Source organism: Wyeomyia smithii, chromosome 2, assembly GCF_029784165.1.
Source record: "Wyeomyia smithii strain HCP4-BCI-WySm-NY-G18 chromosome 2, ASM2978416v1, whole genome shotgun sequence".
Classification (NCBI taxonomy): domain Eukaryota; kingdom Metazoa; phylum Arthropoda; class Insecta; order Diptera; family Culicidae; genus Wyeomyia; species Wyeomyia smithii.
Genome location: NC_073695.1, coordinates 145,638,587 through 145,665,878, shown reverse-complemented (window position 1 = coordinate 145,665,878; position 27,292 = coordinate 145,638,587). Strand labels below are relative to the sequence as shown.

Genomic DNA, 27,292 nt, shown 5'->3' with positions numbered 1-27,292 from the left:
TTAGTTTCAATTATTTCTGCAGGTAAAAAATTCTGGGAAGAAATTAAATCAAATTGACGTGTGACTTCATTTTCAATTGGACTCACAAAATTCAAATTTGAGTTATGAACACTCTCAAACTGCTGAGCAAGTCTTTGAGCCTTTTGTTCATTGGATACAAGAAAACGTTCACCATCTTTTAAAACTGGGATAGGTTTTGAAGGTTTCTTAAGAATCTTCGACAGCTTCCAAAAAGGTTTTGAATATGATTTCAATTTTTCAACTTTAGTTTCAAAATTTTGATTTCTCAGAAGAGTAAATCTATGTTTAATCTCTTTCTGTAAATCTTTATAAACATTTTTAAAAACAGGGTCACGAGAACGTTGATATTGACGTCTGCGGACATTTTTCAAACGAATTAGAAGTTGAAGATTTTCGTCAATTATTGGTGAATCAAATTTCACTTGAGCCTTTGGAACAGAATAATTCCTGGCATCAACAATTGCACATTTTAATGCTTTCAAAGCGGAATCAATATTCACTTCGTTTTGCAAATCAAGCTCATTATTGAAATTTCTCTCAATATGAGTTTTGTATCTTTCCCAATTAGCCTTGTTATAATTAAAACCAGAGCTCATAGGGTTTAAAACTGATTCATGTCATAAAGAAAAAGTTATTGGAAGATGATCAGAATCAAGGTCAGCATGTGTGATCAAATCACTACATACATGACTTTGATCTGTTAGCACCAAATCAATTGTTGATGGGTTTCTTACAGAAGAAAAGCATGTAGGACTATTCGGAGTCAAAATAGAATAGTATCATGAAGAACAATCATTTAATAAAATTTTTCCATTGGAATTACTTTGAGAATTATTCCATGAACGATGTTTAGCGTTAAAATCGCCGATTATAAAAAATTTCGAAAGATTTCTGGTGAGTTTTGTAAGTCACCTCTAAAATAATTTTTGTGCTCGCGTGTGCATTGAAATGGTAAATATGCTGCGGCAATAAATAAAATCCCAAGTTCAGTTTAAACTTCAATTCCCAAAGTTTCAATAACTTTCGTCTCAAGATGAGGAAGAGCACGATGTTTGATTTGGCGATGAATAACAATTGCAACTCCACCGCCGGAACCCTGAATCCTATCATATCTATGAACCACGTAATTGGGATCATATTTTAATTTTATGTTAGGTTTTAAAAATGTTTCAGTAATAATTGCAATATGCACATTACTTACTGTTGAAAAATTAAAAAGCTCATTCTCATTGGCCTTCAATGAGCGAGCATTCCAATTCCAAATTTTGATTGGTTTATTTAAAATCATTGCTAAATTTTAAATTAGAAACAATTTGAATTGTAAAATTTGTACCTATTTGGATGGCTTCAAACATCGATTTTGCCTGCAACATGGCGTTCATAAAATCGAATATTGCTTGTTGCAGAAAAGAAAGTTTACCTGCCGTAATAGGCCCCAGGCAGTTGACATTAGAAAAAATATTTTCGGTAGCAATATTAGCTGGGGTAATAGGTGTACAATTATTTTCTAGCGCGTTGCTTACCCATATTAGCGGTCATTTTCGAACTACCAACATTAGGCGGTAGAATGTTCGAACTACCTGTAACCTGTGCATATGTTAAACGGGTATGCAAAGGAGTAGGTAAACTATGCGTCACTGGTACGCTTGGAGAATTTTGTTTTGAATTTTGTTTACCTTGGGGCGGGCTGGGCATTGATAAAAATTCGACATATGGTTGCCGTTACAATTCGCACAGCGAAAATTTTTACTCTCTTTCACAGGACATGTGTCCTTTTTGTGAGAAGAGTCTCCACAAATGAGGCATTTTTGGTCCATGTTACAAAACTTTGAACCATGGCCATAACGTTGGCAAACACGGCATTGGGTGATATGCTTTTCACCTCCGCCATACTTTCGATATAATTCCCATTTTACACTCACATTATATAAAGCATGTGCTTTTTCAAAAAATTTCAAGTTATTAACCTCACTGCGGTTAAAATGAATTAAATAATTTACAAGGGTAATTCCAGTTCGCTGACTGTTTTCGCCTCGTGATTTTTGTTTCATCAGAATTCCTTGGGTAGGGGCTATACCAAGTAATTCTGTCAAAGTAATTTTGATCTCATCAACAGTTTGATCGTTGGTGAGACCTTTCAATTCGACCTTGAACGGCTTGGCGCCCTTCGTATCATATGTAAAAAATTTATACATCTTTTCAGTCAAATACTGAATAAGACGATTCCAATCTTTCAATGTTTGGGCCAGTAAACGGCATTCGCCTCTTCGGTCAATTTGATAAGTAACTTTGACGTCGGAGAGAAACGTAGAAAGTTCTCTTTTAAAAATATTAAATTCAAAAGCAATAGTTACCACAATAGGTGGAACTTTCTTCTTTTTTACAGAAATTTCACTTTAAATAGTTTTACTTTCGAACATTTCGATTTCGCCAGCTCCTTGCTCAGGCAGAATATCATATAGATTTTCACTGCATAAGCTAGTTTCAGAAAGAGATGCATCTCTTTTCCTCCCCGTAGCGATGCGTGGTTTCTTTTTTCGTCCTGCCATTTCAGGTGATACGAAAAAAAGATCAAAAATAATATCAAATTGCAAGTATTGAGAAAAAAGAAAAAAGGTAGTCTTGAGAAAGACTGATGTAAGTCAACTTCCAGGTAATCTTTAAAAGACACACTGACAAAACACAAACTTTGAAGCTATAGGCAGTCAAAGACCAGTCTACAAGCAACCGAAAATACGTCTGATCTGTCAGGCAGCTCAAGACGCACTGATCACTTTGGACTGTTTTTCAGAAACCGAAAGTCATCGTTTTGGACTTTAAAATTGCCTGTGAAATCAATTTCTGTCATCTGGGCGTAATTCTGATTCCGAAAGCATTCATATGGAATGGTATTTGGTCATTTTCGGCTGTTTGCCAGACACCGGAAGTCACCATCTTAAAATTCAAGATCGTGTCTGTGATCAATTTTTAATTTTTGTGCATCTTTCTGGTTCGGAGATACTCATATTTAATGGGGATTGCCCATTTTAGGCTGCTTTGCAGAAACCAGAAATTGCCATCTTACAATTCAAAATGTTGTCTGAAGTCGATTTGTGGCTCCAGTGCATCATTACGATTCCGGAAATACCCATATTTCATGATGGCATTTGGAGACAATTTCTGGATTTTGAACGTCATACTGGTTAAAGAAATACTCGTATAATGTGGTATTTGGTCATTTTCAGCTATTTTTTAAAAACCGGATGTCTCCATGTTAGAATTCAAAATGATATATGTGGTCGATTTTAGCTCCTGTGTATCATTCTAGACCCGGATATTATTATATTGGGTGGAAATCAACCATTTTTGGCTGATTTCCAGAAACCGGATGTTGCCATTTTACAATCCAAAATGCTACCTGAGGTCGATTATGGAACATATTTGTATATTTTAGAAAGAGTGAATATACATTTATTGGATTGAAGCGTTCATGTAAATCCTTTTTTGCGAATAAAAGTTTGAATGAGAAAGGCTGGGTCTGACCGCTAGGTGGATTAATTTAGGTTTTTTATTAGTACCTACAACGGAATAGTAAATACAATGAACTAGCTGAAACGTGTTCGTGTGTGATGTTTCGTTTCCAGGAAGAAAATGCCGTTTCCAGGAATAAGATGGCCACATTTTATTGAAAAGGTCAGATCCGGACCTTATTAGGACCTAAGAAGTTTGAAGATTTTTTCAATAAAATTGTTTTTTTTTTGGTTGGTGCTTTACTCAAGCTGCATGGAGGCATCTTTTGTTTACATATTGGTTATCATCAATTGGGCAGATTCCACTATCGAGTTTACATTTCTCGACACGCAAGCCAGTTTGCAAAAGCATACAGTTTACTCTAAGACGACACAACACGTGGTATTTGGTTAATTATGGCTGTTTTCCGGAAGCCAGAAGTCACCGTTTTGAATTTTAAAATAGCGTCTGGGGTCGCTAAAACTATCGAGTTAGGATAAAAATTTTAAATGTTACAAGAGTTTTAATTTGTTGGTACCCGGGTTCTATCTTTATGATTGACCGCATTATCTGCAAAAAAAAACGCTACTCCATTTTATTCAGGAAAAAACAGAGAATTTTTATCTAATTAAAATAGCTACGATTCTAATTTGCAGAAAAATGCTCTGCATTACAAAGAACCATCATGCAAAAAAAATATGCTTTATCATTACATCATTACATCATTTACCTCTTTGACGAGAATAGTTAACGATGAAAGAGCCGATACACTGTGGTCCAGAAATGAAAAAGCTGGTCAGAAGTCGTTTTCTCGCGACCGGTACGTTTTAGAACAATGATGTATTTGGGAAAGTTTCATAGTAAAAAGAGACCATTCCTTGAACATAAAGATATCCGTGATGAGTAACAAGTGAGACAAAAAAATTTCTCGAAAAATCAATATCCTCGATCATTGTCTCTGGCAAAGTTATACAAATTTACATAAAAAACCCAGCCTTTCTAATTCGAACTTATTATTTGTTGAAACAGTTTTCACCAACACTTAAAAAATACACCTTGATAATTTCCACTGGATTTATTATTCATTCTAAACAACAAATTTTTGTTAGCCAACAGCACAACTATACCGAACATTTAAAATATAACATTCACACATATCTGAACATACATTAACACATTTACATGCAATTAACATTAAACTCTTTCAAATATATGCTGCGATTTTGTTTTTGATTGTGGTATAATCGATTTGTCGTTGTTTTGCTTTCGTCTTGATTAGACGCAAATTGTTCGTCTCCGTTTGATTCGCAAAATAACAATACACGAGTTATCGTACGGGTGTTTTTTTTTTTGTCGATCAGTTCTTGTGCTACACGATAACAATAGCCTGCAGTATATCGGCAGAAACATCTTCTGCACACTGGTAGGGGCAGGCTACCCCGCCAGTGATCTGATACGCAGCTGATATATCAGCAAGAATAATTCTCCCGCACCGCTGTTACCCCGCTAGCAGCACGGACCATCATACGATCGAGCGAGTGGAAGTCAACTACAAGTGACATCTACAAGGTCGAGTGTAAAATACGGCCACTGTGTCACAACACGAAGCTGGATCGTCATTGTTTGTTCTGCGGAGACACTCGATTAATCCAACTATCAGCCGTGAGGTCGTGGCTTAGACGTTCGGTGAAGTATTCACTTTAGAATTTTCATCATTATTATTAATATTATTATTATTATTGTTATTATTATAATTATTATTATTATTATTGTTATTATTATTATTATTGTTATAATTATTATTATTATTATTATTACTATTATTACTATTGTTATTAGTATTAGTATTACTGTCTTTTTTTTATTTCGATCCATTGTAGTTTGAAAAATTGTTTTTAAAATTTAATATCAACTACTTGATCCCCCTACCCCCCACATTCGAATATTTATCGTTTGTGTGCGATAGAGCGTAACGCTCCCGCAAAATGGACGACATGCAGGTGCAACTATTCCTGGATGTGGAAACAAAGGGGGAAGAGATTGAGATCTCCCCCATCAATTCCCCTCTACCTTCCCCGCTACCTAGCCCCGTACCAAGGGTACCGGCAACACGGGTGAAAGCTTACCCAGATGCTTCGAAAGGTCCGTTCGTAGTTTTCTTTAGGCCCATAAAGAAGCCTCTTAACATTACACAAATAGGCAAGGACCTGGCAAAACAGTTTTCGGACGTAACCGAAATTACAAAGGTTAGACCGAACAAACTGGGAGTTGTCGTTAGTAGCTTGAAGCAAGCAAACGCAATTGCTTGCCACGAGCTCTTCACGAGAGAGTACCGCGTGTACATCCCTGCCAAGGACGTGGAGATCGACGGTGTGGTTACCGAAGGAAGCCTCACGGTCGATGACATTTTGCGTCACGGGGTTGGCTGCTTCAAGAACCCCCCGATTCAAGATGTAAAGATACTGGATGTCAAGCAAATGCATTCAGTATTCATCGAAGAAGAAACTCCTCCCTTCTGATTCCTTCCGTGTAACATTCGCCGGATCCGCATTGCCGAACTACATCTCTTTGGACAGGGTTCGTCTGCCTGTACGCCTGTTCGTACCGCGGGTCATGCATTGCCAAAACTGCAAGCAGTTAGGTCATACAGCCACCTACTGCTGCAACAAGGCACGCTGCAGCAAGTGCGGAAGCAATCATGCTGAGACCGCTTGCAGTGGGGATACTGAAAAGTGTCTTTACTGCGAGGGAACTCGGCATGATCTTTCGGCGTGTCCCGCGTACAAACAGCGCGAGGAAAAAATTAAGCGTTCCCTCAAGGAACGATCAAAGCGCTTTTTTGCAGAAATGCTTAAGAGGGCTGAGCCACCCTCGACAGGAAACATCTTTTCCTTTTGCCAACCGATGAGGGTACATCTGACGATCCCGTCGAAGGGTATTCTTATGCCTTCCCAGAGGGATATAGGAAGAGGAGAATGCTCAACTCTCCTAATCTTTCTCGCAAAGGTCGTAAGATAACCCCTAGCGGAATGACCAATAAGACAACACAAAAAGGAAGCGGTGAAGAAAAACCGTAGCAAGTGCCCCCCGGTTTTAATTTCAAATCAAACCAGGAGTACCCACCGCTTTCTGGGGCACCAAAAACCCCTCGTGCACCCATTTCTCGATCAGAAGACATGAAAGAAACAGGGTTCATAAAATTCTCTGATATTGTGGACTGGATATTTAAAACATTCAACATATCAGATCCCCTTCTAAACATTCTTCTTGCCCTTCTCCCTACAGTAAAAACCTATTTGAAGCAACTCACAGCAACTTGGCCCTCATTTCAGCTATCGTATCTTTCGATGACTAATACGTCGAAAGTGGTTAGGAATTTTGTCACTGTGTAGTATCATCCCCAAATTCGATTTATTTTCACATTTGATAAACACATACAATTGTGATGCGTTCGCGCTCTGTGAAACTTTTCTCAATTCAAATGACCAACTTAATTTCCACAATTTCAACATCATTCGTCGAGATCGAGACTCACACGGTGGAGGGGTACTTTTAGGGATCAAAAAGTGCTATTCTTTTTTCAGAATCGACCTCCCCTCGATCTCGAATATTGAAGTTGTTGCCATTCAAACGAATATGAAAGGAAAAGACCTTTGCCTTGTTTCATTATATATTCCCCATTCCGCGCGGATTGAACAGAAGCAACTCCTTGATATAGCAGAATTGCTTCTCGCACCTTTTTTGATTTTGGGAGATTTTAACTCTCACTGTTCGCTGTGGGGGTCGCTGTACGACGACAACCGATCTTCTTTAATCTGTAACTTGATCGACGACTTCAATATGACAGTTTTGAATACTGGGGAAGCGACACGTGTACCTAATCCTCCAGCACGTGAAAGCGTGCTTGACCTAACCCTCTGCTCGACATCACTAGCGTTAGATTGCCAGTGGAAAGTAATCAACGATCCCCACGGTAGTGATCATCTTCCAATCGTTATATCAATTGCTAATGGTTCAACTCCCCCGAACCCAATTAATATTTCCTACGACCTTACACGTAATATTGATTGGAAATGTTATGAGTCTATTATAGCGCAATCTATCGAGACTCACGAGGAACTTCCTCCGGAGGAAGAATACGCGTTCTTAGCTGGCTTGATAATCGACGTCGCGACTCAAGCTCAGACGAAACCGATACCCGGGGTAACGATTAGACAGCGCCCTCCCAACAAGTGGTGGGACAAAGAGTGCTCTGAGCTGTACGCGCGAAGGTCCGCGGCGTATAAGGACTACCGGGAGTACGGCACTATCAACCTGCTTCGAAAGTACGAGGCACTGGATAGACAGATGACGAGTTTAATTAAAGCTAAAAAACGCGGATACTGGCGGCGGTTTGTAAACGCGTTGTCAAGGGAAACAGCGATGAGCACTCTTTGGGACACGGCCAGACGCATGCGGAATCGTAACGTTTCTAATGAGAGCGAGGAATATTCAGGTCGCTGGATACTCGATTTTGCCAAAAAGGTCTGCCCGGACTCTGTACCGGAACAGAAAACCTTTCGCGACGCGTTTTTAGTAGCTACGGAAGAGCCTCCATTTTCGATGTTGGAATTTTTGTTGGCTCTCCTCTCGTGCAACAATAAAGCTCCAGGGTTGGATAGAATCAAATTCAACTTGTTGAAGAATCTACCCGTCTCTGCAAAAAGACGCTTGTTGGACTTGTTCAACAAGTTTCTTGAGCTAAACATTGTTCCGCACGACTGAAGGGAGGTAAAAGTCACTGCTATTCAAAAACCCGGAAAACCCGCCTCTGATCACAATTCTTATAGGCCGATTGCTATGCTCTCTTGCCTCCGGAAATTAATGGAGAAAATGATCCTCTTACGGTTAGACAAATGGGTCGAAACAAATGGTTTACTTTCAGATACTCAATTTGGCTTTCGCCGGGGCAAAGGAACGAACCATTGCCTAGCGTTGCTTTCTACCGAAATTCAACTCGCCTTTGCTCAAAAAGAGCAAATGGCTTCTGCATTCTTGGATATTAAGGGGGCTTTTGACTCCGTCTCTGTAAAAGTTTTGAGCGAGAAACTTCACTCGCAGGGACTTTCTCCAAATTTGAATAATTTTTTGCTCAATTTGTTGTCAGAAAAGCATATGTATTTCTCACATGGTGATTCGACAACTTCCCGAATTAGTTACAAGGGTCTTCCCCAGGGCTCATGTTTAAGCCCTCTCTTATATAATTTTTAAGTCAATGACATCGATAAATGTCTTGCAAATTCATGCACGCTACGGCAACTTGCAGACGATAGCGTTGTATCCATTACTGGAAGCGAGGCTAACGATCTGCAAGGACCATTGCAAGATACCTTAGACAATTTGTCCGAATGGGCTTTAAAGCTGGGTATCGAATTCTCTCCGGAGAAAACTGAGTTGGTCGTTTTTTCTAGGAAGCATAACCCATATCTCGGGGTCTGGTTCGACTCTAAATGCACCTGGGCTTGCCATATTAGGTTTCTGACACGAAAATGCCAACAGAGGATTAATTTTCTTCGTACGATTACCGGAACCTGGTGGGGAGCCCACCCAGGAGACCTCCGGAGGCTTTACCAAACAACGATATTGTCTGTAATTGAGTACGGGTGTTTCTGCTTCCGCTCCGCAGCAAACACACATTTGATCAAACTGGAGCGAATACAATATCGTTGTTTGCGTATTGCCTTAGGTTGCATGAAGTCGACCCATACGATGAGTCTTGAAGTGCTAGCGGGTATTCTTCCATTGAAACATCGTTTTTGGAATCTCTCTTATCGGTTGCTAATTCGATGCACAGTTATGAACGCATTAGTAATTGAAAATTTAGAGAGGTTGGTCGACCTTCAATCTCAATCCAGATTTATGACTTTATATTTTAACTATATGGCTCAAGATATTAATCCTTCTTCATACGATTCCTCCAATGTCGTACTTTTAGATACTTCTAATAATGCTATATTCTTCGACACCACCATGAAACAAGACATTTCTGGTATCCCGGATCAATTGCGACCGCAAGAGATCCCTAAGATTTTTTGCAATAAATTTAAACATGTTAGTTGTGATAAAATGTTTTACACTGACGGATCAAATCTAGATGAATCCACTGGCTTCAGTGTTTTTCACGAAAACTTTACCGCCTCCTACAAACTCGATGCTCCTGCTTCCGTGTACGTCGCAGAACTTGCTGCCATTCAGTACTCTCTTGGGATCATCGAAACCCTGCCCATAGACCACTACTTTATCTTCACAGACAGTCTCAGTGCCATTGAGGCTCTGCGATCGATGAAGACTGTGAAGCACACCCCGTATTTCCTGGGGAAAATACGGCGGTTTTTAAGTGCTTTAACAGATGAAAATCACCGGGTTACCTTAGCGTGAGTCCCTTCTCATTGTTCCATTCCGGGCAATGAAAAGGCTGACGCTTTAGCTAAGGTAGGTGCTATTGATGGCGATATTTATGTAAGACTAATTGCTTATGATGAATTTAATAGCATTTTGCGTCAGAGAACACTCAACAGTTGGCAATCATCATGGAACTCAGATGAACTGGGACGGTGGCTACATTCCATTTTTCCTAAGGTATCGACGAAAGCATGGTTCAAGGGGTTGGATGTAGGTCGGGACTTCATTCGCGTGATGTCCAGACTTATTTTTTTGTTTATCTATAATTTATTTGACACGGCACAAGTACAATTTAATGTTTAACGGCGCCAATTATGTCTGGTAGCTTACTTTCTAAAGTATCTTAATAACTAAAAGCAAACTTTTTATCCTCGCTGCCGACTACGAGCTGAAACTAAATGTAACTTAAAGCTATAATATTTTGCATTGAAAGCACTGGTTTACTGTATGATGGTTTTCATTGCCATAGGTAAGCACATGTTCCGCTGCTGGGCCAAGATATTACGGACTGGCATATTGGGTTGTCTCCCTCGGGCCTTGAGAGTATCGTGCGGGTCTGGTTGCTGTTTCCGGATCCGGGGTCTTAACGTGTTCTTGTCGTTAGGCTGGATGCAGGCGGAAGGGGGTAGGACTAAACTGGGGCTGGGGGGATGGGGATGGATTTCAGGAAAACGTATATAAGGGACATGTAGGATAGGTCACGGCTCGCCAAGACATCACGAACAGGAACAGCCGACTTCCTACCTTCGGCCTGCAGGGAAGCTATTAATTTAGACCTGGCGTCACGGTGTACAGGGCATGACCAAACAACGTGCTCTATGTCGTGACAACCTTCACCACAGGCACAGATACCACTTTCCCCGAGCCCAACACGACGGAGATGCGCGTCAAATCTATAGTGATTGGACATAAGCCGGGACATCACGCGAATGAAATCCCGACCTACATCAAACCCCTTGAACCACGGGATTGTCGACACCTTGGGGATTATGGAATGTAACCACCTTCCCAGTTCCCCTCTGGTCCAAGCATTTTGCCAACTGATGATCGTATTCTGACGTAGAGTCCGCTTTCTCATTGCCCGGTATCGAGCAGTGAGAAGGGACCCACGCTAAGGTAATCTGATACGATTTTTCGGATAAAGCGCTCAGATGTTCCCGTATTTCCCCAGGAAATACGGAGAGTGCTTAACATCTTTCATCGATCGGAGAGCCTCAATGGAACTGAGACTGTCCGTAAAGATGAAATAATGGTCCGTGGGCATTTTTTCGATAATCCCTAGGGTGTACTGAATTGCAGCCAATTCTGCGACGTAAACAGAAGCAGGATTATCAAGCTTATGGGAGACGGTTAAATTGTTATTGAAAATACCGAAGCCAGTGGACCCATCAAGAAGTGATCCGTCAGTGTAGAACATATTGTCGCAGTTGATGTTTCGATATTTATTGGAGAAAATTTTGGGGATCTGCTGCACGCGTACATGATTCGGGATTCCACGAGTTTCTTCTATCATGGAAGTATCGAAAAACACAGTAGAATCAGAAGTATTTGATAAGTCGACACGATTTGGAATATTCGAAGAAGGAATAATATTATGGCACATGTGATTGAAATACAATGTCATTAAACGGGTTTGAGAATTAAGTTCGATTAACCTTTCAAAATTTTCAATCACAGGACGGTTCAAGACCTCACATTTGATAAGAATGCGAGAAGACAGGCTCCAGAAGCGGGTTTTCAATGGTAGTACTCCAGCTAAGACCTCCAAACTCATCGTATGGGTCGACTGCATGCAACCCAAGGCAATACGCAAACAACGATATTGTATTCGCTCCAGTTTGATCAAATGTGTGTTTGCTGCGGAGCGGAAGCAGAAACACCCGTACTCAATGACAGACAATATCGTTGTTTGGTAAAGCCTTATAAGGTCTCCTGGGTGGGCTCCCCACCATTGTCCGGTTATTGTACGAAGAAAATTCACTCTTTGTTGACATTTTTTCATCACATACCTCACGTGACAACCCCAGGTGCCTTTAGAGTCGAACCAGACACCAAGATATTTGTGTATCAAAACCTGAGAAATCGTTTTACCCATTAATTGTGTTTGAAGCTGAGCAGGTTCATGCTTCCTAGAAAAAACTACTATCTCAGTCTTCTCCGGAGAGAATTCGATACCTAGCTGTAAAGCCCAAGCAGACTAATTGTCCAAGGTATCTTGCAATGGTCCTTGCAAATCGGCAGCTTTGGCCCCTGTAACAGAGATTACACTGTCGTCTGCAAGTTGTCTTATCGTGCATGAATTTGCCAGACATTCGTCGATGTCATTTACATAAAAGTTGTAAAGAAGGGGGCTTAAACATGAGCCCTGGGGAAGACCCATGTAGCTAATGCGAAAAGTTGCCAAATCGCCGTGCGTGAAATGCATGTGCTTTTCGGACAGCAAATTGTGCAAAAAATTGTTCAAAATTGGAGAAAATCCTTGTCGGTGAAGTTTACCCGAAAGAATGTCAATAGAAACGGAATCAAAAGCCCCCTTAATGTCCAAGAACGCAGACGCCATTTGTTCTTTGCGAGCATACGCCAGCTGAATATCTGTTGAAAGCAACGCAAGACAATCATTCGTCCCTTTGGCACAGCGGAAGCCAAATTGAGTATCTGATAGTAGACCATTTGATTCGACCCAGTGGTCTAAACGACGGAGTATCATTTTTTCCATCAATTACCGGATACAGGATAGCATTGCAATCGGCCTATAAGAGTTGTGATCAGAAGCTGGTTTCCCTGGTTTTTGGACGGCGATCACCTTCACTCGCCTCCAATCCTGCGGTACAATGTTTTGCTCCAGGAAGTTATTGAACAAGTTCAACAAGCGCCTCTTGGCATTGCCGGGTAGATTCTTCAACAAGTTGAATTTGATTCTATCTAACCCAGGTGCGTTATTGTTACAGGACAGGAGAGCAACTGAAAATTCTGCCATCGTAAAAGGTGATTCTATCGCGTCGTGACCCGGAGACGTATCGCGAACAAAGTTTTGCGCAGGAACAGAGTCCGGACATACTTTCCTGGCAAAATCAAGTATCCACCGACTTGAAGACTCCTCGCTTTCGTTGACCGTTACGCGATTCCGCATTCTTCGGGCTGTGTTCCAAAGAGTGCTCATCGATGTCTCCCTCGACGTCTCGTTCACGAACCGACGCCAATTTCCGCGTTTCTTTGCTTTAGCCAGGCTTTTAAGCTTGGTATTAAGCTCCGAATACCGTATATAGTCATCGGGTATACCTCCCTTCTGGAAGACCAAAAACGCGTCGGATCTTTGCGTGTAGACATCGGAGCACTCTTGTCCCACCACGGAGTTGGAGGCCGCTCTTTGATCGTTACGCCGGGATATTTCTTCGTTTGGGCTTGCAACGCGGCGTCGAGGATTAAGCCCGCGAGGAGGTTGTATTCTTCAAGTGGTGGGTGATGTTGAATCGACTCGACCGCTTTTGAAATCATTTCCTCGTATAACTTCCAATCGACATTCCGTGTGAGGTCATAGGGAATGTCAATTGGTCGCATGCGAGTTGAACCGTTAGTAATTGAAATAAGAATAGGCAGATGGTCGCTACCGTGAGGATCGATGATTACCTTCCATGTGCAATCCAACCGTAGCGACGTCGAACATAAGGATAGATCCAAAGCGCTTGGGCGCGCTGGAGGTTTCGGGATACGTGTCATTTCACCGTTGTTCAAAATAGTCATGTCGAAGTCATCGCAAAGGTTATAGATTAAAGAGGAGCGGTTATCATTGTAGGGGGAACCCCAACCCACACCATGAGAGTTGAAGTCTCCCAAAATCAAACGTGGCGAGGGAAGAAGTTCTATTAAATCAAAGAGCAACCGTTGCCCAACCTGTGCTCTGGGAGGAATATATATTGAGGCAATACAAAGCTCTTTACCTTGTATTGTCATTTGACATGCGACAACTTCGATGCCTGGAATCGAGGGGAGGTTAATACGATAGAAAGAATAGCACTTTTTAATCCCTAAAAGTACTCCTCCATATGGGGTGTCTCGATCAAGGCGAATAATATTAAAATCATGGAAGTTGAGATCAATATTTGAAGTAAGCCAAGTTTCACAAAGGGAAAATGCATCGCATTTGTTTCTATTTATTAAAACTTTAAATGAATCCATTTTTGGTAAAATACTTCTACAATTCCACTGTTAGACAGAGATAGAATCCTCCGTATACGCAGATGAATTAGGCATCGAAGGATACAATCGCTGCAAGGAGGGGCCATTGGGCAGTCAACTGCTTCAAAAATGATCTAACTGTTGGGAGGAATACTGTAAGAAAAATTTTAATTGGATCGGGTACATTGAAAGTTTCAAAAATCCAGTCCACAATGTCAGAAGATTTCACTAATCCAGAGTTTGTTTAATCAACTGGGAGTGCAAAAGGAACAACTGGGGTTTTAGATGTTCCTGGCAGTGCTGGGCAGCGAAGGAAAAAAATCACCTCTAGCGATTAATGAATACATATAAAACAAGCCTAGGATGCGTTTACATCGTCGTCAGTATGCGAAAAACAAAGTATCGGTGCTGGTGCACTCTTTTTGCTTTCCTCTTTACGACATATGTCTATTCATTAGTGTACACCACAATACGTGGTTCTCAATGTGCACAACTCGGTATATGAAGTTATTCGTCTCTGTTACAGAGAGCGATCAGAACTTGTTATATCCTTATTCTTTTGACTCATGAATATGTTTTTTTGTCAGAAAAAGAAAGAAAATGACAGTGTATGCTCTCCTACTCTCGCTTAAACTCAACCGCTGCCGAAGTAGTTCCTTCCCCCACACATTCCCTCTCACCGCACCACACCTCTGCTGCTGTTCAGGCGACATGAATTTCTCCTGTTGCTATCCTTTCTTCCCGTAACTACCGGCCTATGGAAAGACAAACGCAACGATCGAATCGCTTCTCAGAGCTGATGTAGTCTAGTCATGTGTTTGTTTTCTCCCAGAAACCTATGCACCCTATCATCATTTCATTATGGGTTGAGAGGATTCGAGTTTAGTCCCGGCCTGTACACTTCGTGAAGTGCACATATGATGAATAAACGACGATTGCATCATATTCGTTTCGTTTCCATCACTGGTGCTGGGAACTCCTTCTGGGACTTTAAATTTGCAAGCCCAGGAGGAGTTTGCTTCGGTTTTTCCGCAGCACTGTTTGGTTTGTTTGTAACTTTCATTTCACTTTGGGAAATCTTAGGACCTTTTCGGGGAACTTTAGGAGAGGAAATATTTTTCCTCTTTCTAGACGCCCCAGGATTGGCATAAGTTGTTCCCGCTGGTGAATCGTCAGAATCGGTTTCATCAGAAGACAACAGATCAAAGGGGTTCGATGTTATGGTAGAAGTGGTCACGGTCTTCTTCAGCATCTCAGCGTAAGATCGCTTTGAACGCTCCTTTAGTGACCGCTTGATTTCATCTCTGCGCTGCAGTACACCGGGCATGTGGAGAGCTCATGCTGATTTTCCCCGCAGTGAATACATTTTTCAGCATTTACACTGCAAGAATCGTCCGCATGAGTTTCTCCACACTTGCTACATCGTGCCTTATTGCAGCAGTAGGCGGCTGTGTGGCCTAGCTGCTTGCAATTGGTGCAATTCATAACACGGGGTACATACAATCGCACAGGCAGACGAACCCGATCGATCGAGACGTGGCTAGGGAGAGCAGATCCGGCAAACGTAACACGAAACGAGTCTGACGGAGTGTACACTTTTGTGCCGTTGACAAGAGACACAGACCGCAATTGCTTGCAATCTATGATCTTTACTTTTACGTCGTGACACAAAGCATTTTTGAAGCAGCCAAAACCGCTTGCCAAGATACACTCGACCGACAGACTCGAATCGGTTATGACACCGTCGATCTCCACGTCTCGTGCGGGTATATAAACGCGATACTCGCGTGTGAAAAGCTCGGAGCGAGCAATAGCGTTGGCCTGTTCCAGGTCGCTGACCACGACACGTAGCTTGTTGGGTCTGACATTGGAGATTTCGGTCACGGCCTTGTACCCCTCCGTCAGGTCTTTCGAAATCTGCAGGATGTTTAACGGTTTCGATTTCGGTCCTGCTTTTGGCCGAAAGAAAACAGTAAAGCTGCCCTGAGATCCGTCCGGGTAAAGCCTGGGGCGAGGGGGGACTGGGGAATTAACAGAGGAAGGGTTGGCAGGAGGGACAGGGTCGGAGGGGTTCGGGGATGGTGGCACGGGAGGCGAGGGATCTACATCCATCGCGCTAAATCTAGCGCACTAGCGCCGACAGAACACGTACCTCTTTACTTCTCCTTTCAGCAGGGTTGGTTGTCCGAACGGTCGAAGCTGCAGCCGTTACAGCCAGCAGCACCAATACAGCAGCTCCAAACAGCCACCAGCAGCGAGCCGGGTGTGTGATCACTCAGCACAGCGACACAACTCGCTGTCAACTGTTGGCTTCTTCTTTTTCCTCCTTTGTGTTGAGATTCTCGTCCACTGCTGTAGCACAAATCACTTAGCAGCCAAATCGGCTTACGCACCAGCAAACAGCCACGATGCGAAACAGTTGCACAAAGACGGGCGACTTTGAACCTTCACTCGACCAGGCAAACAATGCCAACACTTGCTCGCGCGTCTTTTGTTTTATATTCTATCGGAGCGATCACCAAACACGTCCGATACTGATGCGTGTTCGGCACAGAATGATGTCCAGACTTATGTCCAATCACTACACGTTAAACACGCATCTCTTTCGTATAGGGCTTGTAGACAGTAAGCACTGCGTTTGTGGCCATGGCTACCATGACATCGAGCAAACAACATGCTCGGTCGTGTACCGAATACTGTGGTGTTAGGACCGAGCTTATAGATTCCCTTCGGGCCCGAGGAAAACAACCGAACGTACCCGTTAGAGACATTCTGGAAAGCGGTGATCTCCAGTACATGACACAGCTATACGGGTTTATAAAAAATGCTGGCATTAAAATTTGATTTTTTATCTATTTGCTAGAATACAATTCCCGTCACAAACTGAAAGAAAATGATACACCCGGCTGGAGACACTAAAACGAAGACTCGGCATCTCTATGTTTACGCAGACACCTCAGACCAAAACTGCTCAAATAGAACATCACTGGTTAGCCACGTACAAATGAATACATTCTGTAATATTAAATAGTTAGAAACAAAATTGTAACACCCCTCCTCTCACCTTCAATCCGCACTAGCTCGTAGTCGGCCGCGCGATATAAAAAATGTGCCTCCCTCTTTTCCCTGCTAATTTAGAATTAAAAAGAAATGTACTTGGCTCAGTTAAACATAAATTGTATCGTGCCGTGTCAAATAAACTATTTAAAAACTAAACTCAAAAACTAAATCGCATAATATTTTTGAAAGAATTTAATGTTATTTGCATGTATATGTGTTAATGTATGTTCATATATGCGGGAATGATACATTTTAAGTGTTCGGTATAGTTGTGCTGTTGGCTACCAAAAATGCGTTGTTTAGAATGAATAATAAATCCAGCAGAAATTGTCAAGGCGTATTTTTTAAGTGTAATTTATGTTATTTTGGAAAACTTTTCCAAAGACGGTGACCAAAAATATTGATTTTTCGAGAAAATATTTGTTTAATTTTTCTTGTAAGGGGATTCATCACAGATCTGTTAATGGCCACAACATTACTCTAAATGTCACGTTTGCGAGAAAACGAATATTTTGACCAGTTTTTTTCGTTTCCCTGGTAAATTAGAGAGGGAAGGGAAAAATTTAAATCATTTGGTTTTTTGACAGCGTACATTCTCTATTTAGCAACACATAAGTTAAGTGACAATGTAAATGCCTTCAAAATGAATAAAAATTATAATTATGTGATATTTTTCAACAATCATTTGCATGCAGTTAACAAACATGGTAGCTTGCATATATGATTTTTTTTTTAATGATATTCCTTTTTTTCTCTGTTATGTACCCTTGCCACCCTATTTAAAATTTGTATCGGCCTATCTTGATAAAATGATAAAACACACAATACAAACCTATCCAGAGGCGGTTGCAGGACACTAAAAGTGCCGTTATTCGTACGAATGAAAATCCTAATTTTCCGGTTCCTAACATTTTTGAAACATATGGCTCAATATCTATGTCCTGAACATGTAAATAATTTTCAGAGGAGAATAGTCGTAATGTAGAGTCCAGCCTGAAAAAAATAAATGGAGTTAAACTAAATACACAATAATTTCATCTAATTTATGAAACAGTACGATGCTATTCTAGTGAAGAGCAGCACTTCTTCAGAAAGCACTTTTCAACATCTGTAGTAATAAACAAAATACATTTTAAATTCTTTCAGCATTGTTTTTAATTTGACCCTGTTGTAATCCATCAAATACAACTCTCATACTTCACTACCTCTTGCGTACAACACATTTCTCTTATACCTTCAGTTTACTGTCTGATATCTTAAACATATCATTTGCTCACTTAACTTTACAACTGCAGACGAATGGACTACATTTGATATTTACCGTTTATTCAAACACGAATTTATTGGTTTAGGTCAAAGAAAAATAAATCTAATCTAATCTAGAAGAAAATAATTCTTATAACCTAGCTTAAATCAAACACTTCTATATTTTTACCGAGGCGTCATTGGTTGCATTCTTGTTGCTTGTCTTTTCTATAAAGGACAGTAATGCGCAGCGGTAAAATAAAGCGACTTGCTTTGTGAAACGTTTATTATAAAGTGAGAGAGTATTCGAATGGGTAAATACATTTAGGTATTGCGATGACACAGATTCAATGTAACAGATGTACAACAGCTTATTAAGTACACGCCAACACACCCCCTTAAGCTGATGTGTTCAATCCCATCGCAGCACGGTTGCGCTCCAGTTTGACTCGCTCAAGCGCCTTGGTCAATCCGTCCGCAATTTGTTTTTCGGTGCTTATATAATTCAGCTGGACAACACCTCGATCAACTGCATCTCGAATGAAATGGTGCCGTATATCAATATGTTTCGTACGTGGCGTATAGCCACCGTTTTTGGCTATAGCAATTGCACTCTGGTTATCGCAGTAGAGATCTATCGGTATATTTTGGCCGAACTTCGCAATCAATCCGCGCCACCAAGTGGCTTCCTGAACGGTGGCGGAAAGCGCCTCACAGCTTGATAAAGCAACGGTCGGTTGTCGCTTACAGCTCCAAGACACGGCTCCTCCTTGTAGCATGTAGATGAATCCACTAGTAGACTTTCGATCATCTAAGTCTGTTGCCCAGCTTCCATCGGAGTATCCTGTTAGAATATCGTTCGCTTGCTTAGAGTATCGCAATTTTATACTTTTAGTGCCTCGTAGATAGCGTAGTAGATGCTTTACTGCTTCCCAATGCATCGGACCGGCGCACATATTGTAGCGACTTAGTAGATTAACGGTGTATAGAATATCTGGCCTAGTACATTGAGCTAGGTACATGAGACTACCTACCGCCTCTTGATACGGAACCTTCTTCATATTGTCTACCTCTTCCGGAGTCTTAGCCGCCATATCCTTTGTGAGCTTCACGCTTGCATTCATCGGAGTCGTAACGGTTTTAGCATCTTGCATATTAAAACGATGTAGCACTGACTCAATGTACGCTTCTTGGTCAAGCGACACGGAAGCTTTCCCACGAGTTACGCGCATTCCTAGACAACTACTAACTGATCCGAAATCTCTCATAAGAAAGGATTTCTTTAGTTTTGATTTATCTCGTTCGTCAGGCCTCTATCATTTGAGAAAATGAATACGTCATCTACGTAAATCGCATCAAACAACATTTTACCGTTATCAATTCGATAATAAAGACAAGGATCGTACACTGAAGAAACCATTCCGAAACTTTTCAGTGCAGCGTCCAACTTTTCATTCCAAACGCGACTGGACTGCTTCAGTCCATACAGAGCTTTGTTTAATCGACACACTAACTTCTTGCTTTGGTTCGGTTTTTCAAAGCAAGGAGGCTGATCCATATAGATTTCTTCTGAAAGCTCTCCTTGAAGAAAGGCAGTTGTAGCATCTAACTGGTCGATTGTGAGTTCGTGCTTAGCAGCGAGGGCAAACAAATACCGCAGAGAACTATGACGGACGACTGGTGAATACGTCTCGGTGTAATCCATCCCCTTTCGCTGCGATAACTAGACGCGCGTTATGCCTGTCGACGTTCCCGTTCGCATCATGCTTGGTCTTAAAGACCCATTTGCATTTAATGGCTTTACGATCCGGCGGTAGCTCTGTGAGTGTCCAGGTTCTATTCGACATCAGCGCATCGTACTCGTCGTACATGGCCTTCTTCCAGCATTCAGCATCAGATCTGGACAGTGCTTCCTGATGAGTCATTGGATCACCATCAACGAACATGCTTCTAGCTACAACGGATGCGCTTTCACTGGTCGAAACATTAGCTTGCGTCGCTGATTCCTCTTGAAATTCCTCATCAGAAACTTTCGTGTCGGTTGTCTGTAAAGAGTTAGAATGCGGCAATCCTCTGAACGAAACTTCGAATTCACTATACTTGCCTGGTAATTTGTGCTCTCGACCGCTTCGCCTTAACACCTGCGACCCAGGTGGATTTGAGAAATTGCGCGGAAGGAGCACGGTCGCATCGGTTAGAGTCGTATTTTCGGAATCTTCGTATCCATAGAATTCCTGCTCGGAATCGTCATTTTCGCAGTCTGTGTAGAACTCGTCATCGTCATCTTCTTCCTTGGCACTCTTCGAAGGCGGTACAACCGGTGACAGGGTCACTACTTCTTCGAAGGGGAGTTGAAAGATGTTTCTACGGGTGGTGCTCTGTTGACACCATGTTCCTTCGTTGACGAAACAAATTTCGCGACTGATGAACACGTTGCGCGACTGCGGGTCGTAAACTCTGTACCCTTTCGTGCGATCATCGTAGCCAACCATGAGGCATTCTTTGGATTTTGCATCTAACTTTTGCCGCTTCTGTTTAGGAATATGCACCATAGCTTTCGTGCCGAATACTTTTTAATGAGGCAAATCCGGCTTCTTCTTTGTCCAAACTTCCTCCGGTGTCAAATTATGACCATGAGTCGGGGATCTGTTGAGAAGGTAAACCGACGTATTTACGGCTTTGGCCCAGAAGCTTTTAGCCAATCGTGCTTCGTACAACAAGCAACGGGTGCGTTCGACTATCGAACGATTTGCGCGTTCTGCCATGCCGTTTTGTTCTGGAGTGTATGCATTTGTTAGCTGATGCCAAATACCGTGCCGTTTTAAATAATCCTCAAACTCTTTATTCGTGTATTCAGTGCCATTGTCACTACGAAGAGTTTTAAATTTTCGCTCGGATTGTCGTTCAACCAACAAATGGAATTGTTTGAACGTTTTCAAAACTTCCGCACCGGATTTGCTTTTTAAAAAATACACCCACATATGCCGTGATTTATCATCAACGAAAACAATGTAATATCTCCTGCCTCCTAGTGATTTAGCTTCCGTAGGCCCACAGATGTCCGTGTGTACCCCGTCAAGAATTTCCGAAGCGCGTGAACCTTGCTTGTTGAATGGGTGACGACAATGTTTTCCCATTGGACAGATATCGCAATCTGTAGTGCTACTTCCGACAACCTTAATACCATTCGCCATCCCGTTAGCTAGTTTCCGTACACTTTTCAGGTTCAAATGACCCAGTCTCTGATGCCAGATGTGTAAGTTAGTCGCAGAGGAACAAGCTATACTTCTTCCCGCTTCCTGCTGTTGTTCCAGCTTAAACAAATCATTTTCACGCTTACCTGTAGCAACAACTTCACCGCTATCGTTTGTTATTTTGCATCCCGCATTGGTAAACACCACAGTGTAGCCTTTCTTTACGATTTGATTAAAGGAAAGTAGGTTGACAGAAAGATCTGGAATCAGTTGTTCGTCATGGACCGGTATATTGTCTTTCCGACATATCGGCTGCAACGTAGTTGAACCTACTGCAGTATATTTCCTGCCTCCTCCATTCGCAGCGACGACAGTTCCAAATTTTTCAAGAACTCACTATGACTGGTCATATGCACACTTGCACCTGAATCGATATACCAATCATCACCTTTTGTCGACGTAAAGGACGACTTTACTGCACAAAATGCGTGTCGATTCTCTGCATTTTTGCAGTTGCGAGCTATATGCCCAAATTTATGGCATTCGCGGCACTTGGGTCCTTTGGGAGGATTATTTTCTGTTTATTTTTGTAGTCCCTGGTCTTCCGGTTTGCAGCTAGAGCCGAATCGTCTGTAGAATGTTTTACCTCCTGCAGCAGCTTCGTTTTAATCGCATCCCCAGTGATTTGAATACCCGAGTTTTCGAGTGCCATAATCATGGCACGGAAATCTTCCGAAAGCCCAGCTAGTAAGAGTGTTCCAATCCACTCATCCGATATCGGAAAACCTAGTCCGGTTAATTTGTGTGCGGTAGAAACGATTTGATTGACGTAATCTGACATCGAGGAGCACGAAGACAAGTCTGTCTGGATCAACCTTTACAACAAGCCTACTCTCCTGGTAAGTCCAGAGTCCTCAAACACACATTCCAATTTAGACCAAACTTCCCTTGCCGTATTTGCATCTTTAACGTGCACGTAATTTATTGGGTCCAGCAGCAAAATGATCTTGGCTCTCGCACGACGGTCTTTGCCAGCATCTACGGTGTATGATCCATCCTTATTTCTTTCCGGGTTCACAATGCTCCAGAGGTCATCCAGCTCCATGTAAGTTTGCACGGCAAATTTCCATGTCGCCCAATTTTCTCTACCGACGAGCCGCTCGATTCCCGGAAGATTCGAAGTATGTTGAACTGTTCCAGTTCCAGATGATCCCGCACGATCCCGTCACCGTTCATTTTAACTGTTTTAACTCGGAAAATATGCGTACGCGAAAAAAACGATTCAACTTTTCACAACCCACGCCGATTTCCAACGTGTAATGTTCGCGAAACAAAAGCCCATAACCTATAAAGGACAGTAATGCGCAGCGGTAAAATAAAGCGACTTGCTTTGTGAAACGTTTATTATAAAGTGAGAGAGTACTCGAATGGGTAAATACATTTAGGTATTGCGATGACACAGATTCAATGTTACAGATGTACAACAGCTTATTTAGTACACGCCAACATTTTCTCGTACCTGCCTGAAGAGAGCAGCGAATCGTATGTATCTGAAGAGCATGCAAAAAACACCGCGGTGGAATCTGAAAAAACTCTCCAAAAAGAAAACTGATAACTGATGTGAGCTTCTCACACGAAAATATATCAGGGGAAAGGGGGATAGTTTCTGACGGGGGCAGTTTCGGACAGAGCTTAAAAAAAACAAATGGTGCAATTTTCAACCAAATTAAAAATATAAGTAAGTTGGCAGCCCTTACACCAACATCTACCATATAGTTTAATAGCTCTTGGTTGTTTATTACTTACGAAAACAACACAGTGCCATTTTGTCATTCATGTTTACAACCGTTTGAGCTTTAAGTTGTAAGTATTTCGCTAATTTCTTTGTGAACAATTTGAAAATTTAAGTTCACCACCTTAGTTCGTGACTAATATGCAATGAAAAAACGTGATAATATCGGGGAAACAAAGATCTTATTTATTAGATGAATTAAGATTTGTCTTCGGATGGTGGTGGGGCACATTCGGACTCTTACCAAATTTATGTTTGAATGTTGTTTATTAACAAATATCGATTTAGACTGATTCTCAGTCCTAAAAATGATTCGGAACTACAAAAGGAAAACCGATAGAGCAAGCATCAACGAAGATGCAATGGGAAGAGTTTTTAACGGAACAATGTCTTTGATACACGTTTCTGATACAGCACTCGTTCGCTAATTGCACGCGATTTAGTTGCACTGCGTTTTAATTGCACGTCCGCTAGTTGCACGAAAGTGCAATTAAAAAGCAGTTTTGCGTCAAACTACACGTGGTTTTTGAAGCTAACGTTTTTCTGTCAAGTTTTGCGAGGGGATACTGAATCCACGAAATATTTAATTAACTGAAAATAAGTTCAATATTTTATAATTTTGTTATTTTAGATCCCGATTGCATTTACTAAATAACAAATATACATAATCACATTGCACGTTTGCCCCATTTGTTTTCAATTACAGGTGATATAATTGATTTCAATTTGATCACTTGCGTCACATCCTCACTGAAATGTCGCATTAAGCTGTCTACACACTGAACAGCTTCTGAAAACGTGAGTTTCTCTGAAATACAGTAATGTTCGTAACGCAATGCATGAAAAAAATTGACTGGTTCAAAATTGGTTTGTAAACGGATATACGAAAACAAAACATTAGCGCACCCCCTAAAATTTTTTTACAGTTTTGAGTTCAATGCATTAAAAAGCCCATCTGCTAGTCGCACTACAACTTTCGTGCAAATAGCGCACGAGTGCTGTACCTGCGGAATTAAAGAAGTACCTTGGTCTGTCGTCTGTAAAATCAAAGAAACGAAAAAACGGAAAAATCAGGAAGCTTCTCGTCCAAAAACTCAGATCAACAAGTATTTACGAACGTGGAAGAAACATTTCTAGAGAAATATTCGATCGAAAGTTCCCATATGAATTATGGATTGACGTACCGTATGCCAAGGCGATTGGAAAATTGTTTCTCAATGTTCTGGAACACTTGAATAAGGTTCCAGAAAGCAGCGTAAATGAACCAATTTTGCTGTTGCTTGACAATCAGGAATGCCATTGTACTTTGAACCAATCAAATATTGCCGAGAAAATGGCACAGTTCTAGTATCCTTTCCTTCTCATGGCCAGTTTGCTCATTTTTTTATTTTATGAAATAAATTTGAAATAAAAGGATGAGTTTCGAAGTTTGCAAATAAATCAATCGAAATCGCATCATCGCACACTACTAACACGCTTGTATGATACTCTCGTGTCCAAGCAACAGCCAGGATGAATTCAGATTTTTTTAAGAGATAACAAAAAAAATAATAAAAATCATGGTAGAAGAAGTATCCGAAACTGAAACTTCTGTGTATTTTCCCTAGAATGATTCACCACTCTTGTTTTGCTAAGCTGTGGTGTAAGTGGCAAGTACGTTAGGTTAGCAGAAACACAGCACAAAAGGAAAAAAAGTATAGTGCAAAGCGCCTTGCAGAACGGTCGCATTTTACCAACAGCTCGAGGCTTAGCCTTAGACTACCGAGAGATATTAGAAATTTTCTGCTTTCAACAGGCAATCTTTTTTAAAGAGTTACTGTTGAATCGCAAAGTATTGAATTTGTTTTTAACGTTTAATGAGTGTTCAATGTGTGAATTGTGTTGACAAAATTAGTGTATAGTGAAAGTGAAGTGAGATTTGTCCTGGAATTCCAGGACGAACCAAAAACGCTCGCTTTGATGCGGCTACAAGAAAACGTGAGGCTTCTCCTCCGAGTGATTCAGAAAGCAATAGGTATGAAATTCTTTCTTCTATAGGTGATCAGAATTTGAAGCTTCTAATTCTGACCAAAATGCCGTTATGAAGAAAGCTAAAGTTCCACCTATTGTGGTGATAGTTGCAAATCTTAAAGCTTTTCGTTCAGAACTTTCATCATTTCTTTCTCATGTGAAAGTTAATTTTCAAAATTGGCCACCAAGGTGAAATTCGTATTTTCACCGAATCTTCTGAAGGCCATAAACATCTATTATAGTATTTGACTGAAAAGATGTACAAATTTTATACTTATGATGCCAAAAACGAGAGATTGTTTAAGGCTGTTTTGAAAGGTCTTTTAAATGACCAAACTATTGATGAAATTAAAGATTGTTCGACAAAATTACTTGGTTTTTCCCCCAACCAAGTAATTTTCATGAAACGTAAATCAAACGCAAAAAATTATTAATACTACAATACACCAGGAAAATTACTTGGTACATTTTGATCGTACCAAAATAATTTGATTTTTGTTAGAAAAAGCACGTGTTTTATTCAACGTGCGAATAAAGTGGGCAAACTTTAAAAGACATGGAGGCATCCATAATCTCACGCAATGCCGGAATTGTCAAGCCTATGGGGGTAAACACAAATCAAATTTCTTTGATTGGCCTTTTAGGACCAAAATTATTTCCTCTAGACAACATAGGTATTCAAAACAACCTGTTGTCAATAATATACATATGGGTAATCAAAAAACATTCAATACTGTTCAGGCATCACCAGCATTTCCTGTATCTAGTGTGTCTGTAGGTAATAATTCAAATTTAGAAAACATCAAATTGAAAACAATTAATCCTGCTCAGGCACCACCAGTGCTAGTGTCCTTTCAGGTAATATTTCGAATTCAAACAGCAACAAATCTTTCGTGTTTGGTACTGAAAAGTTAGCCAGTGTTGATTTAGGTAGTCCAACTCCCGAGGAGATTGACTACCTACAGCAATCCATGCTGCAGTTAATGTCCGCTCTGTTGAACTGTAACTTGATGTACGACGCTGTTCAAGTAGGTATAAAATTTACAACTGATATTGTTATGAAATTGAAATTCAGCAATGACTTTAAATAATGCAGTAAATTTTCTAAATTGGAATGCTCGCTCTTTAAAAACGAAAGAAGATTATTTTTGTTTAACAGTCCATGATGTGCATACTGCATTTGTGACTGAATCGCTCTTAAGCCTTATATAAAACTAAAAAGCAACCCCAATTATATGGTTCACAGGTTCGACATGATTGATGTTGCCGGAGGTGGAGTTGCAATAGTTATCCACCGTCGAATAAAACATCGTGTTATGCCTCATCTTGAAACGAAGATTATTGAAAGTTTGGAAATTGAAATCGAAACAGATATTGGCATTTTATTCATAGCCGCAGTGTATTTACCTTTTCAATGCACTGGTGAGCAAAAAAATCATTTCAAGGAAGATTTACAAAAACTTAAGAGAAATAAATCTAAATTTTTCTATGATCGGTGATTTCAATACAAAACATGGATTCCTGAAATCATGGAATAATGCACAAAGCAATTCCAATGAAAAAATGTTGTTTAACGATTGCTCGGCTGAGTTTTATTTCCAAATGGTCCTACATTTTTCCTTCTGTTAGGAATCCATTTACAATTGATTTGGTATTAACAAATCAAAGTCATTCATGCAGTGATTTGTTAACTCATGCTAATTTTGATTCTGATCATCTTCCTATAACTTTTTCAATATCCCGTGAAACTATTTTAAATTCCACTAGGTCTGTGTTTAATTACCACAAGGCCAATTGGAATCGATATCGTACCACGATCTAAGAAAATTTGAATTATGATATTGTTTTACAAAACAGTGCTGAC

General features: G+C 40.8%; 1 protein-coding gene across 1 annotated transcript in view; it reads right to left on the bottom strand.

The window, feature by feature from the left end:
• The window catches only part of LOC129719936 (JNK-interacting protein 3-like), a 106,144-nt gene extending 87,958 nt beyond the window's left edge, over nt 1-18,186 (bottom strand). The window contains exon 1 of the mRNA XM_055671348.1: nt 18,020-18,186. Coding sequence (XP_055527323.1) covers nt 18,020-18,098 — 79 coding nt within the window. The 5' untranslated portion in view covers nt 18,099-18,186. The remainder of the gene's footprint in view (nt 1-18,019) is intronic.
• Between the last annotated feature and the right edge of the window lie 9,106 nt (nt 18,187-27,292).